Consider the following 14,997-nt stretch of genomic DNA (forward strand, 5'->3'; position numbering starts at 1 on the left):
ATGGCCTATCAGGGATTGCTGCATGACCACACAATGATCAGATTACCCATAAGACACTGGGCACCTGCTGTGGGATCAGATGGGCCCAACCAAACAAGGGTCATGCTAATGAGATGGCACCATAATTACAAAAAAATGATTAGGGTTAATGAGTCAGCCATGATATCTTTATCTATCATTATCATATTCAACTCATTTATCCACCGTCCTATAGATAGACATGTTTTAGATGGATACATTTAAGACACTGGCCTTGAACAGGCAACAACAGGTTTACCAATCTCTGTGTCAGAGAAAATAAAAGTATTTCTCTGTAACACCCGAACCCATAAAAATTATTATAACTATACTAACCACATTATAAGATGGACTGGACAAGTATTTCACAGCTCTATTTAGACAGCATTCTTCTGTTGCTGCTCATCTACGTGAGTCTCCTGAGGCCCAAGTGTATGTGTCACATTATATTTATACTGTAGATTCACACACTGTGCAGTATATATGTATTAATGTGTGCACTCTGATGCCCATGTCAGAATAGTAACTGTGTACCATCCAAGTGATTAATGTTACACAGATTCCCTCATAATTACAGCAAGGATTAATGAGCATTTGTGTGAACCAGTCTAACATATTAAATCTTTCTTGTGACTCACTACCTCTAATGTGTTTTAAGTTGACTATCCCCCATGTCCCATTACCAAGCCTCACTGGATGTTCATTTTTATAATCAGAGCTTGTATATGAGATTTTGGACATCACATCCAAACACCATGTAATGGCACTGACCTATTTAATTTATTTTTTATCTCTGATGAAATGCACATGATTTGCTACTAATTATGTTGTAGAGGGGGTTGTGTCTTGGTTCATAGTGTGATCACCATAGTTATGATTTAATAAAAGTAAATCTAACATTGCGAAATTATTCACGCTGGAAAATGATAAAGAAGCATGTGTTTACAGACAGTAGGATAACATGAGTTGAATAGGATCTCGAGAGAAGGACATTAGCTGAAAAGTGTTTTATCAGCCCAGTGTTTGTCATTAATATTTGATAAGTGTACCTTAATGATGCTGGTGCTTCACGGCATTTAAAATGGCCTCCATCACCGAATCACTTTTGTTCCCTTCACAGAACCACTGCACATATGGATCTAGATCCATACATATTTAATCAGTTATTAGCATTTTTAAAGTAAATATGTCTACACAGTTATATTTCAATACTTCCTGGTTCCCAATATCTTTTATAAAGACTGAAAGCTTCTTGTTTTCAAGAAGTAAACCAATTATTGGCGCTTAAGAGGGACACGGATTACCAGGAAGAAATACCGGCTCACAAAGACCTCAGTAAAGGTTTTAACTTTCTAAAGACCTAGTTTTTTATTCGGGGGCAATGGGGAGAAGAGTGGACATGGGGATTAAAGTGAAACGGAAGCAGGTAGGGATTGAGAATCAGAGTATTGGTTTTAGAATAACAATTTGAGTTTATATGTTTCTGTATCTGAATTATCTCTTTTAAAAAACTTTAAATTACTGCCAACTCCCAGCAGCTTGAAGGTAACCAAATCACAGACAAATATTTGATATCATGGTTATATATCCTATTCAAGGCTAGGCTTATGGCTCATGACTCATGACTCAGCTGCCACAGCATTTTTGTATAATTTGGGTGAAGTGACCCTTTAAGAGAGGTTCTGCCCTCCTTGCTTGGATCATAACAGAAAGCAGTGGCCCTTTGTAAAGACACACAGGTCTCATACGTATCTTCTTGACTAAAAGCTGTCAGAGCTAGTAAATATAATACTTCCCTTTTTAAAGATATGGTGGAAGCAGTGAGAGGGAGCTGTGGTTTGTAGCACCATTTCTGTTCTGTCCGCATTGTTCAGCACTACAGACTGTGGTGTTTTTCAGTAGAGGGGAGGGTGCTGAAATCCCACAGAGCGGGTGTGAAAATGTAACAGCGGCCATCTGTAATCCATAATCCAGAGAATATCAGAAAAATGTAGGGTGAATACTTTAATCCTAATCGGAACGTTACATTTTTTTACTTCCACACACAGAGTACCAAGGTCTGGATTTGTAATATTGTGTATTATTGGATACATATGGATGAAGAGAAATTAAATATGTGGGAATTTATATTTAAGTCAGGGGAAACAATCATAATGTAGAGCTTCACACAGTTTAAAATTATGTGTATAGATTCTTTCTTTTTTTCAGTTTAATTTAGCATGATTTAGTATATAATATGTGACAGAATGCTTTTTAGTGTGTAAAATGTGTTTTTTGTTTGTGTTCCAGCTCAGTGCACATGGAAGAGTCCTCAGTAATGCAAGGAGCCCAAGGTGTCCTGGTTCAGAACTGGCCAACTGCATCCAGCGCCGCTGGTAAGAATCAGTCATGCATATCTAACCTAAACCAATCACAACTAACACGGTCTTTGGCACAGTAGAAAATAAAAATAAGAAATAAAAAACCTTCCAATAAAGTAAGAAATGCAAAAATGTGTAGGCACACATGGACCCATTCTGGTCTTAAAGGCCTCAAATAACTATCTATAATCTAGTTGAATTACAAATGTTCAGACAAAACCAGCTAAGACTATCTTCTACCAATAACTGCACATTCCTCAAGAGTTTATCAAACCCCAAGAGAGTAATAAAAGGAGGAATACATGGATATCAGCTACGTGATCGCCCCAACCCACTCCTTCCACTTTCCACTGCTGCAGGGAGAGGAAATGACATGCTACGTAGGCGTAGATAGATATCTCTGCTCTCTGTTTCAGGAAGGGAGACAATTCAGACAAAAAGAGGGTGAGCAAGAGCCAATAGTGAGTTGGATCATCAGCAAGATGTTTACAGAGGCATAAGCCTGAGGACAAACATTAGAGAGCAAATTAGAGAAGAACAATAAAACACAGTTCAATTCCCTCTCCTTTAAATGTGGACATTTAAAGTGATGCATATCTGCAGTATATAATTGAATTGTAAGTAGTTGAATGCTTTTTTTGATAGATTATAGAATATAGATTATGCAATATTGAACTCATGAAGGAAACAATATTTTAAAGAATTTTAGCCATTAGGCATTGTAGTTGCAAGACAGCCAATGAATTGCAAATATAAGTCAAAATGACAGTTCAGTTTTGTTCAAACAGAATTGTGGCCCAATTGTTGGCAGTACCTTTACTGTGAAGCAGCTGCAAGAAAGTGACGCACGTGGAAGTGTCAACTTCAGCTTGTTAAGAATCACGAAGTCTAAATTTAACATTTTACACCATTTGCCACATGTTTGTCGTCAGATAAGCAGAAATATTGAAAGTGGACAACATACTTAGATGTAGAGTTTAAACTTTGCTCATGAAGATTGGTGCATTATATTTATTATGTCAACTAAAGATGACAGGAGAGGATACAGCATAAGTCATTTTATTTATGAAAGACAAAAAGACAAAACATCTTTTCTCTTCATCAGGGTGGATAAGAACTCACCAAGGCTATTAAAAGACAGTGCTTTCTGAATCGAAAGAACAGGAACACTTGAGCAAAACAAAATTCTAAATGGCAGCATACTAAATGCTAGATGACATTTCACGGACATTGTATTGTGAATGTCATTGCATACAATGCCAGATTCCCTCCCCCTAACCAAGATTTATGAACAAAGATGCACTGTGTTCAGAAGAATTCAGTTGTCAACTCTTGACTTTCTTCATAATGACAGGGAGGTGGGGTCAAAAAGGATTAAGAGTAAAGCAGAAAAAAGAGTGGTCTTGTAGGGAAAAATGAAGGGGGAGGAAGGTGAGATGATAGGACAGACATATGTGAGCGAACTGGAGCGAGAACGACAGTGTAATTAAGTTTAAATAGGTGATTTGTTGTAATTAAGAAAGTAGAGATGGCCTGGCCTGGCGTCTTTTATAGACAGGAGGCGGTGGTCTGGGCAGGCAGACAAACTACCCACACAGCAACTACTGTCTCATCCTATCCACACGTACACACACAGCCTCCTCCGCTCTGCCATTGATTTGTTGCTGTGGCTGAGGACTTACATCCTGCAGGCACTTCAAAACATGAGAGATAGAGAGAGAGAGAGAGAAACAGAACAGGCTGTAGTGACGTCTACAGGGTGGGTCAGTGGTAATAAGATCAGCTGGTGAGGATTTAAGGGGGTCTAATTGAGCTGTGGCAGGTCAAGAACAACACATTGTGCACACGCAAATCTTGCTTTGCCTAAGGGCTAACTGTCCCTTCTTTATCTCATCGTTAGCTATGTTAAGAATGGAAATATTAGCTGGGGGCTATATTTGCTCCAGGTCAAATTTTAGGGTTGGATTAAGGATAACTCTGGGTTAAGAGTGTTGGATAATATGAAAAGCCTGTGCTTCTAATGCTCCCTGACTCGAGGACAGGATTGAGAAAGATTTGTGTTCTGACTTTGAAGTTGGTTCTGTTTATCATGTCTCAGAAATGAGAGAAATGGAGATATTGATTCAATGTGGCCTGTCACATCACTGCGAGTCACAGTCTGTGCTATTTATAACGAAATCATCTTGCTTGCGAGGCAGACTGAGGTCTTAAGGTGGGGAGCAGGAGTATATGGGAGTTGGGTTTGTTGAGGGAATTGTTTCAGTCTGGGTGCTGTACCAACAGGGTGATGTTTTGCCTCACAGTCTATTTTTTGCTTCGATGTGAGACACGGAGGTACAGCAGACAACGCCCCTGTTTCTTCCCCTTAGATTTAGAGCGTGTGGATTAATATGTCTGCGTCGTTTGCATCTTGTTCACTGTTTTCGTGTGAACGTGCATGTGTGCTTGCTTGGCTGTGTTTCCAAGTGTGTTTTGGCTGCCTGCTTTGTGTGCCGCTCCTGCTGTGACAGATGGAGTGCAGCCCACGCCCAGATTAACAGACGCACATTAATGAAATCAGGGTTCTGCTTGCTGTCTAACTCTCTCTCAATATCTGTTTCTCACTCCCTCTATGGCTTCCTCCTCACAACTAACCACGGGCACATAGGGATACAGAGAGAACTGTGCAGTATTGCAATACGTATTGGAAAGAGAATAAGCAATAAAGGATAAGGTGGAGAGAAAGGTAGAGGGACACGTTGACCATTAACAGTTTGGGAGGGAGTGACAATGACCAAATCAGAGATATTGACTGTAGCAAAGTCTGCGAAGGAAAGAAAGGAAGCTGTGTGAGGCTGCTGTTGCTAGGGGAAAGTGGTTAGACTAAACACATCGTGGAAGGAGAAAGAGAGAGAGAGAGAGAGAGAGAGAGAGAGAGAGAGAGAGAGCTTGCAGCATTATTCTCCATCAGCACAAGCGCTGTCACCATGACTCCTACCAATGTCCTACTGCTTCACTGGAGGATGCAGTTTCCAAGGCAACCATTCATGGCCCCTTATATTGGCAGGAGAGAGGAAGGGAGGGGGGCTGTTATATAGATGGGAGTGCAAACATATGGTGTGGGACAAAAGGTGCTGAAGGAGGGGGGGGGGGGGAACCACAGGCTGGCATCATTTGAAGGACAAGACAAAGGGAGGCTTTGGCTGAAATGCACATACATGAGCAAAAGCTAAAAACAGAGCAGGGTGGGGGTGATATAATTAAAGGAGGGATGGATGTGTTTGGAAGGTGAGAGTTGGAGGTAAGAGGTTAAAGGAAGGAGAGAGCAGAGGAGTGACTAACAGAAGGAGAGTGACCTACATTCACTTGGGCGGTGGTGTGCTGCAGAGGTGGATGCAGGTTTACTGCATCACCCCAGATCACACACACACACAGACACACTGTCATATATACACAGAGAAATATTTGATTAGAGTTAACAGTAATCAATTGCAGAATACACTTGTCAAGGCAAAAATATACTTTTTTTTCAAGAGAAAAAGGTGGACGAAAGGACACTACTGAGGATGTATGCCTCATTTTGCTCCTTCAATGCCTCAGGCCTTGATTATATTATGATTTGCCAGTTAGCATCTAGAACCATGATCTTAAGCATTTACATTTACTGTAATTTTGTAAGTCTCATCAGGAAGGGTACGTGTTGTGATATTTCTGAAATGGAAAAATTGACACAAGGAGGGAGGCAAAGAAGAACAAACACTGTTTATTCAATTCAAGGCTTTATTTCTTACTTAAGAGATGCAGTCTTTTAGTTAAAGTGAATTTGATATGAAATATTTTTTGGCACAATGAGAAAGTCAAGGTAAAACAGTCTACAAGCTATCAGGGACTTTTCACATGTTCTAAATCCCTCCACCCCATCTGTTGCCATTTCTCAACTTCAGTTATTTCCTTTTATTCCCTATCCTGCTCATTTCGAGTCTTTATATATCTTGACCGCTCTCTCCATCTCTTTCTCTCTGGAGAATAAATCAATTTCTCCTTTTCCAATTCTTTTTCTACATTCCACCTACACATACTGGCATACAATAGACACACACAGACACATGGATAACAACTCAAACTCCCACACATACAAATAAATTCAGTGGTATTTTTGTTGTGTTAAGCCCTGTCACTTGGGATGCTTGTGTCCACCATCTGCCACATGATCCACCTGGGAGCAGACAGAAAGGTGCTCAACCTGGCATGAAACCCAAACAGACACACACACACACACACACACACACACACACACACACACACACACACACACACACACACACACACACACACACACACACACACACACACACACACACACACACACACACACATACACAATTGTACCCTACATTATGCATATGCAGAGGGATAATTGCTCTTAAAAGCCAACAACCAACCATCATTATGTATTATTACCCTACCCACTACAGTTTCTTTCTCTATTTCATTTACTGTTAGCAGATTGCGGAATATATGGTAATTTATGCAGACACAAAATGTATTCTTCTATCACCAACCAGGCATAGCAGTGAAAACACAGAAACATGAATAAGAATTAGGTTTTTGAATAGACAGCAACATCACATTTTGTTTTTATCCCAATGAGCACACACTGCTCAGCACTCTAACAAACACAGTATCTGTCTTGAGGAAGGGTGTGGTACCAACTGACTGTTTACTATCATGACAACCACATATTTCTTTACCTCTGCAGTATGGGAGAGAAAAAAAAACAAAAAAAAAAACGCAGGATCAGGATCTTTTAATCCTTTTTTCCTCCTCCCACCCTACGTTTTGGTGGTGAGCATCATGTTTCATATCTGCATCCCTGCACTCCCTGGCCCCTCTTCTTCCTCCTCCTCTTCCTCCACAGCTAGTTATGTAACGCTGCACTGCGCTCCACTGCGCTTCTGCCCAACTGGCCGATGGTAGGGCGAGACAAGGGGATGAATAAAGTAGACGTGGCAAAATGGAGCTTTGGTGATATAAGTGGCTGTGAAAACTTTGGGCGGCAACAGGGGAGCGATGTGACATTCACACGCAGATATTCTGGGTTGAAGACTCCAGAGATCAAACTCATGGGAAGATGCAACATTATTGATAACAGTGACTTGTGTCCCTCTAGCATTTCAAATACAAGGGGTTTAAAATGCTGCTACTTGTAAATACATGGAGAAGGTAATAGAGCTGGGGGCAAATAGGAAACAAATAACCCATCGTCCTCTCTAATGTGCCTTGTAGTTATCATTGATGGACAAGCTGTTTAATACACAATCACATTAATGATACTATAAACACTGATAGGCATGATTAAGGCTATTCAATATCTGTGAGGAATGGGTATTGGTTGGCTGAGTTTTCACACATGATTAGTTGAAAGGTCAGGGGAAATGATAGAGAGAGAGGATGGCAAGGAAAAGAGAAGGAGGGAGGCTGTGCAAGAGCAACAGAGAGGAGAGAAGGGAGGAAGTTTTGCTCTGCAACAGCCATCGACAAATCAGATTGAAGCAATGGCTGTGTGGAGATGAGCGTTGGGCGAGGTGAGTCTGTTACCATCATGAAGGAAGGTAACAGACTCACCTCGCAGAGAAGAGTGAGAAAAGACATACAGTATGAGAAGACAGATAAAAGGGGTTGGATCTAGAAGGAATGGATGAGCAGCTGGCATCACAGGTCAAATCTCATATTGTCAGTGTTGTTCTTGGCATCAAAATGACACATGTTGTAAGACATGTTTGATAAAAAAAGAACAAAAGGACCCTCCCAACGCAGCAAAGACTATTATGAACTGACCTTTTCTGTTGCACCAGTTTAACACAGCTAGACAACATTGTGTCCCCTGATTTGTCTTTTTTTGAATCTAGCATAAGACATTGACCCTTTCAAGTGAGTTAGCCTGCCCTGCCCTGCTTGGCCTTACGCCGGCACTGGTGTCTCATCAAGTCTCCTGATTGAGTTAGACAGGTAATTTCTTCGAGACAAGAGAGTTGCGATCTGCCCAGTATTCAGCATTTTTATGTAGAAGTTTTGTGCTCCTTTTCTTCTGTTTCTACCTTTCTTTTAGGATTTTAGAATCAGGGTCATGTTTCCTCTTGGGCAGTCAGGTGAGGACTTATCATCTGGGGGAAGACTCTCGCCTTGTAAATGAACATGACTCTAGCTGTCTCTGTTTCTACTTGGGGAGGAAGCAGTGACTGGATCTAGCCTGTCCTGTCCTAATCCTCTCAGTCTCTTTGTCAAATTGAGTCTTCTCTCTGCTACTCTCCCAGCTGTGTTGTCTCAGTCGGTGAATTAAATCTTTTTGGGGGATGTTATGGGGTACAATTGAAATGCATAACCCAATTAATTATTGTACGGTGGCCCCAGTCTGATTATACCTGGGGGAATTAAATATGACGTTGAAAATGAAAATCAGAAAAGAGGCCAGAACTGACAACTATTTTCATTTCTGAAAAACCTCCAAATAAGTTTCTCAATTTATTGTTCAAAAGCTATAAAGTGTAAGAAAATCGTAAAAAAGTGCTATGGCCCGATGTAACATCTTCAAATTAATTTATTTGTCCAACCAACAGTCCAAAACCCAAAGCTAATCAATTCACAGTGTCATTTGTTAATAAATTCAGACTAGAATCTGTGTATGTTTAGATTCACACATACAAAAAAAAAAAATTGATTGAACGCCATTTTCTGCCTCGACTTGGGCAATTTCCCTGCAGAAAGAGGAGCTTTACAGCAGTGCGTGTCTCTATGACTGATTTGGATTGTATGCCAAGCAAAATACGTCATGTTTGCCATGGATTTACTCTGTGAATCCTTTACTGTGAGCAGATCTCACTGAGAGCTTGTAGTTGTAAAATGTGGAAAGAAAAAAAAGCAGGAAAAAATTACATTTTAAAAGTAAACTAGTAAATTCCATCGTCTCCTGAATTAAGTCATAATAATGCCAGTGGGTTATACAGCTGACACACTAACTGCATATGATACTCTCGTTTTGTCTCAAAGATTTTATGGAGAATTAAGGTAAATCCCTTTGGTCACTTTGACCAATATCTCTTATATCCACCAGATCATCATTACTGAATAAAATTCAGCTTACAACCGAGATTACATCCGCATTTGCACGTTTGCATTCGCTATGTCCGACTTTATTTACAATGACAGTTCATTTTGTGTTAACGATGCAGCATAAAGAAAGCTGAAACCAAACATATAGTGCCTATTTTGAGGCTGCATGGGAAATAGTGCAGTTGAAGAAGATTTGAAGATGGTATTCTCTGCCCTGGGTACTGTATGAGGTCAGGCTTCTTCTTCCAGACACTGTTCCTTCTGGTTGGATGGAGCCCTGCTCAGTTAATCTCCCCTTTGGAAAGAACTTAGAAAAGGAAGTCAGAGAAATAAAAGGAATATGTGGCAAGTAGGTCATTGCTATGAGGAAAAAAACCAACGTGATTGGGTCTAGTTCTGGTAAACTATGCTTAGTCATGTTACATACTGCATGTATGCATTTATATAAAAATACACACCTATACAATGAAGTAAAAGAGTCATCACTCATGGATGCTAATGCCCCCCTAAATACAGTTAAACTTGACGATTACTGAATACTGACATATTTGCTTTGTGCCCTATTTGCTTTTGCAGCTTTTCTTGCAAAACAGTTCAGTTGAATTCCGCTAATATGTTTTATTACCTTTCTCAGCCTTTAACATAATAATGAAGGGCTTAATGTTTCATCCAACAGGGCACGAATGTTAGCTTTGGCCAGGAGGGAGCCTTTGATTCATTGCCCACTTAGCAGTTGCTTCTTGTAAACCTCCCATTACGTTATACCACTTCCCACCTTTTATAGCATGTCATGGCTCTTACCTCAAGGAATGCTACTCATTGAACGATTAGATTTTTACAGTGGCTGCAGTGGATATCATCCAACTCTCCTTGCAGCCTAATATTTGACACAGTAGGGCTGATTTATGTATATTAATGTGCATGGGGGCTTACAATCACATTCTTTGAGCTCAAAAGCTGCAGTTCAGTGGAGGGATTTATCTGAGAAGAAATAAAAATGTGATGATACTTATAGACTATGAATGATAGTTATTTATAGAAAGGTTTGTGGAACTAATGAAGAGGAGTCATTAAATATACATCTAATGAAATCAAAACGAGATGGAAGGACATAAAATCATGCAAAGAAGGAAAGCTTGCTTCTAAATAATAAAAGCTACCACTATGTTCTATGTCTGTTTGGTGCAATAGCTGCTCAGCAAACTACATGTTCAACTTTAAATTCAGTCATCCTGAATTCTATAGAAATCTGTGCCAAACTTGTTATTAAATGAATAACATGGTTTAAGAAATATGTGATATCACTAGAGCCATTTCTTTATAAACTAAATAATTATCTATAAATGTTTATCAAACGGAAGTTTTGGGTTTTCTTTTTAGTGACTTTAGTGACTGTATACACCTTCTTATATTTGCTCCTTAAAGACGGATCATTTTCCACATAAAACTGACACTATAAATTCATCGTGATATCTCCTCTGGTTGTTTTGTTCAACCCTTCCTTAAATTTGCATTCATTAGATGACTGGAAAAATTTCCTTCTAAATTGATGTGTTTCATAAATGAACAAAGGTGCAAAACGCTTATCAAAGGGTTTGAATAATTAAGATTTTACATTACAATTCTGAGAGTATGAGTCTATGAAAATGTGACCGTTTACAACATAATATTATAACATAATAACCTAATCATCAGTTTGAAGCAATTAGACACTAAAAAATAACCCATCATTCATCTCTTTCAGATGCTGAAGGCGGAGAGGTGTCCCCCCCAATGGGTGCTGGAGTAGACAGCAACAGCTGGCACTTTCGCTATGGCCCCGGCGGTCCCGGTGCACCCCCACAACACCTGAAACCTGGCGATGTTCCCCCAGAAGCCTTCATCATCCCCGGCTCACCCGCCATAATATCGATCAGACAGAACCAGGGAGGAGAGGACGACAAGAGCGATTTCATCACCTTTGGAAAGAAAGAGGAGGCCAAGAAGAAGAAGAAGAAGAAGAAGGAGAAGAAAGACAAGAAGGATAAGGGGAAGGATGACGGAGATGAGTAGAGGAGCAGAGAGAGGAAAGAGCAGAGAAAAGGGCGTTGTTAAAACAGAGGTACCAACCAAAGTCCACTGGGCAAAAAGAAAATGTGAAAACTATTTCATATTTTCCAATTTCATTTTATTACCTTTTCACTAATAATATTTTGAAAAACCTGGCCTTACCAAGATTTTTTTTTACCTTCAGTACCTTACTGAGGTAAACTATTGATCTTGCCTTGATAAACAATAAAATTATTCGTTTTGCTCCACGCCCCTATGTGCCTATACACCCTGAGTCAATTCATGTGAGTCAACTTTTCCAGTAATAAATGATCACTTTGCCCCTAGTCTTGAATTTGTTTTCCTTTAACCCACTGGGCATGTTGGCACCTCTGTCTTACCCCCTCCCCAACTGATGTGTAAACCGTTCTCTCTGAGAGAAGACAAATACTTTGTACAAGAACAACAAAAAGCTCTGTGCCAGCCAAGGAAAAGAAGAACGATGACGACAAAGAAGATTGAGACAGATGCACGCCATCTGGAGCTGGACACATACTACTTGTAAATAGCACGGGAGTCACTGAAACTAAGGCTTACATGACACTGCTGCAGATTCCTCTGATAATTACCAACAGTGTTTCCTAAGATCTCAATGAAACCACATGCACACATACGCATGCTCACACATTCAAACATGCAAAACACAAATACACATACTTACCATGACTAAATAGACATGGGGCGCACTTGAGACCTAGAGAGTGGGTGAAAAATAAAAAAGGAGATAAAACCAACTGACATGAATGAAATGTGCTTGAAACTAGACACTGCAAGCGTTTTGTCCTGCACCGTCACCTATGCGGTGTGCATGTGTACATCAACTCTCTCAGGATGGAAGCAGCATCCTTTGCAACCACTCTGTTTTTGCTCACTGCATTTGAAGGACACAGAGCTTCATCTCCTGCCAGAACCCCAACTGAGGAATGCAGAAAGCACCGGAAAGATGGAGAGATGGGAGGATACCTCATGTTCTCCTGAGGATCACAGAGGGGAGAGTCCAGCTGAGCTGGCTTGTGACTCTGCTTTCAGTCAGTGGACTCTGATGAAACCTTATGGAACATAAGGAGAGTCGTGAGATTTTGATAACACCTTCTCTTCTCCCCCTGCCGCAGCAAAAGCCTAATGCTTTCTGCTTTGAATGTTTGGTAGCAACCAGTCCTTACCTGATTCCTTGAGTTTACAACTGCTCACTTGCTTGCATTCGCCCCAAGCTGCCACGAGCCGTCCTCTCCTCCCCCAACTGCCTTTCTCCCCACGATCACCCATCCTACTGACTGCCTCTTCATGTGATGATACAGTTTGTGAACTCGTTCTGTTGTTCATTTATTCTCTAAAGTGATTCCCTGTTACATACTCCTGCATTTATTTTATTTTCCTGCTCACAGCTTTAACTGCTTTTTGAGTGTCATGCCCACCAACATTTACCCTCAGACACTGCCCCTAACCCCCGCTCTGACCTCCTGCTCAGGATCCATCCTGGAAATGGCCTGCTCTGAACATTGTGGTGTGCTGGGAACAGCATGGAGTAATGTGGATGAGGCCTGGGTAAGCCCAGTCGGGGGTCTATGCCCTGAACTCTTATCAGATGTCTCTCAAAGTGCACAACGGTTCAGTGCTTTTAACTTGCGATTAATAGCGTACACTGTTCATTTCCTGTGCGTAGCCACTGATGAGAGGGGGCCAGGTGGGATAAAGCATATTACAGCAGTGGAGGCTTGTGATAAAGTGAGGAGAAAGGTGCCGTGGGCTGGCCCTACATCTCCGTGTACAAGAGAAGAAAGTTGTTCTCCAAATTGATTGTTTAGGATCGCTGAGTCACATATTAGCTTTTATCTACGCTGTAAATGTAGCGTAGGCTTTTCATAGATTGTCTCTGCATTAGTAATTGAAACCTGCTTAATATAGGGGCATCTAGGGATTCCCATCCCACAGCTATATCCCACCAATCCTCTCTCAGGAGGTTTTGAAGAAGGGGCACACTCATGTCTCAAGGCCTTCTACTGTTGGTTCCCCTCCCCTGCCTGTAACTTGTTGCCACGTCCCCAAAGTTTTGCGGCTCAGTATGACGTCACTCCATTAAGTGGCTGCTGCATGTACTGCTCTAAGGAAACACATACTATATAGAGAAATATATATATAAATAGATAGATGGCTATGATTTTATTATTTTGTATCATCAATTTTCTTCATTATTCGCACAGGAGATATTTGTATGTACTTCCGTCTCTGCCAAACATCTATGTACTACAATCTTCACGCTCCACAGATGTTGTATGGCATCCACTAAACCTCTTTAGATATTTGTAAATGCTATAGTGTGATACCTTTCACTGCAAGTTTATCATTTTTCTTTTACCTACTATGATTTTTGTTTTTGAAAACAAGCAAAGCAAGAAAAAAAAAAAAAAAAAAAAATCACTCTCTGTGTCCAGCTTTGACATGACGATCTTACTAACACTGTAATATTGTAACTGAAATATGTATGATCCTATGATGAGCTATCACTTCCCTTTCACTCTTAAAAAAAAAAGAAAATTACTGAAAAAAATATTCCAGTGTATAAAAAGGTATATGTAGTGTATGCTTGTGTTTAGTGAGCGTTCATGCTGTCATTCTTTCCCAATGTATGGTGGTGAACTATGGTGGCAATGTGCTGTCCTAAATGGACTAGCCCAGATCTGTTGTAAAACCCTTTTTTTGTAGACCCTCTCATCAACTGTGACAGTGAAGTAGTGAAATTCATTTATTTCATTTATTCTTTTCTTTTTTCTTTTATTTTACCTAAATGGATACAGTGGTAATGTGTTTTGTTTATAAATCACTAATAAAGTTTTCTTTCTTAAAAAAAATGTGAATTTATTGTCTTGGGGGCATGTGTGTGTTTGCGCGTGTGTGTGTGTGTGTGTGTATCTTGACCTTTTTCTTTCTTTCTGCCTGTTATTTGAACACATTTATTGCAATACAATTAATGGACTGCTGCTGCTGTGATTTAATTTAGATAAGGTTTTTATTCAAATGGTTAAAGTTGTTTGAGTACACTGTTCATCTTTAATTTTTATAAAAACTGTTTAATGAATAGGCAGGTTTTTGATTAAAATATAGCCTTACGTAATGAAAACTTTAATTAAAAAATCAGTATCAGACTTGTACTTGTTTTACAGTTGAGGCTTTTATCTCAGGAGAGATTTGAAACATGGTCAATGTAACACTCCAGAAGAGTGGAAACAAATTAATAACTAAGAGGAAGAGAGAGTGCATATCTTCAAATCAGTGAGGGCAGGATAGACAAACTATCTACAGGCTGCTCTCCTCTATCGCACATGCTCAAATTCCACTTCTCTATTTGCACTGGCAAGCAGTCTGAGGAGGACACAGGCAGAATGACCTGCCTAGCACTGGTGTCTCATTTGTCCTTGTTGAAAGCCATGGCCACAGATGGTCC

At 40.1% G+C, this 14,997-nt stretch overlaps 1 protein-coding gene across 6 annotated transcripts in view; it reads left to right on the plus strand.

Moving 5' to 3' along the window:
* The window catches only part of LOC129089706 (protocadherin alpha-C2-like), a 79,127-nt gene extending 64,733 nt beyond the window's left edge, over nt 1-14,394 (plus strand). For all 6 annotated transcript variants that reach the window (XM_054597042.1, XM_054597043.1, XM_054597041.1 and 3 more), the window contains 2 exons: nt 2,308-2,393; nt 11,212-14,394. In XM_054597042.1, coding sequence (XP_054453017.1) covers nt 2,308-2,393; nt 11,212-11,519 — 394 coding nt within the window. In that variant the 3' untranslated portion in view covers nt 11,520-14,394. The remainder of the gene's footprint in view (nt 1-2,307; nt 2,394-11,211) is intronic.
* Nucleotides 14,395-14,997: the final 603 nt, after the last annotated feature.

This window comes from Anoplopoma fimbria, chromosome 4, assembly GCF_027596085.1.
Source record: "Anoplopoma fimbria isolate UVic2021 breed Golden Eagle Sablefish chromosome 4, Afim_UVic_2022, whole genome shotgun sequence".
NCBI lineage: Eukaryota > Metazoa > Chordata > Actinopteri > Perciformes > Anoplopomatidae > Anoplopoma > Anoplopoma fimbria.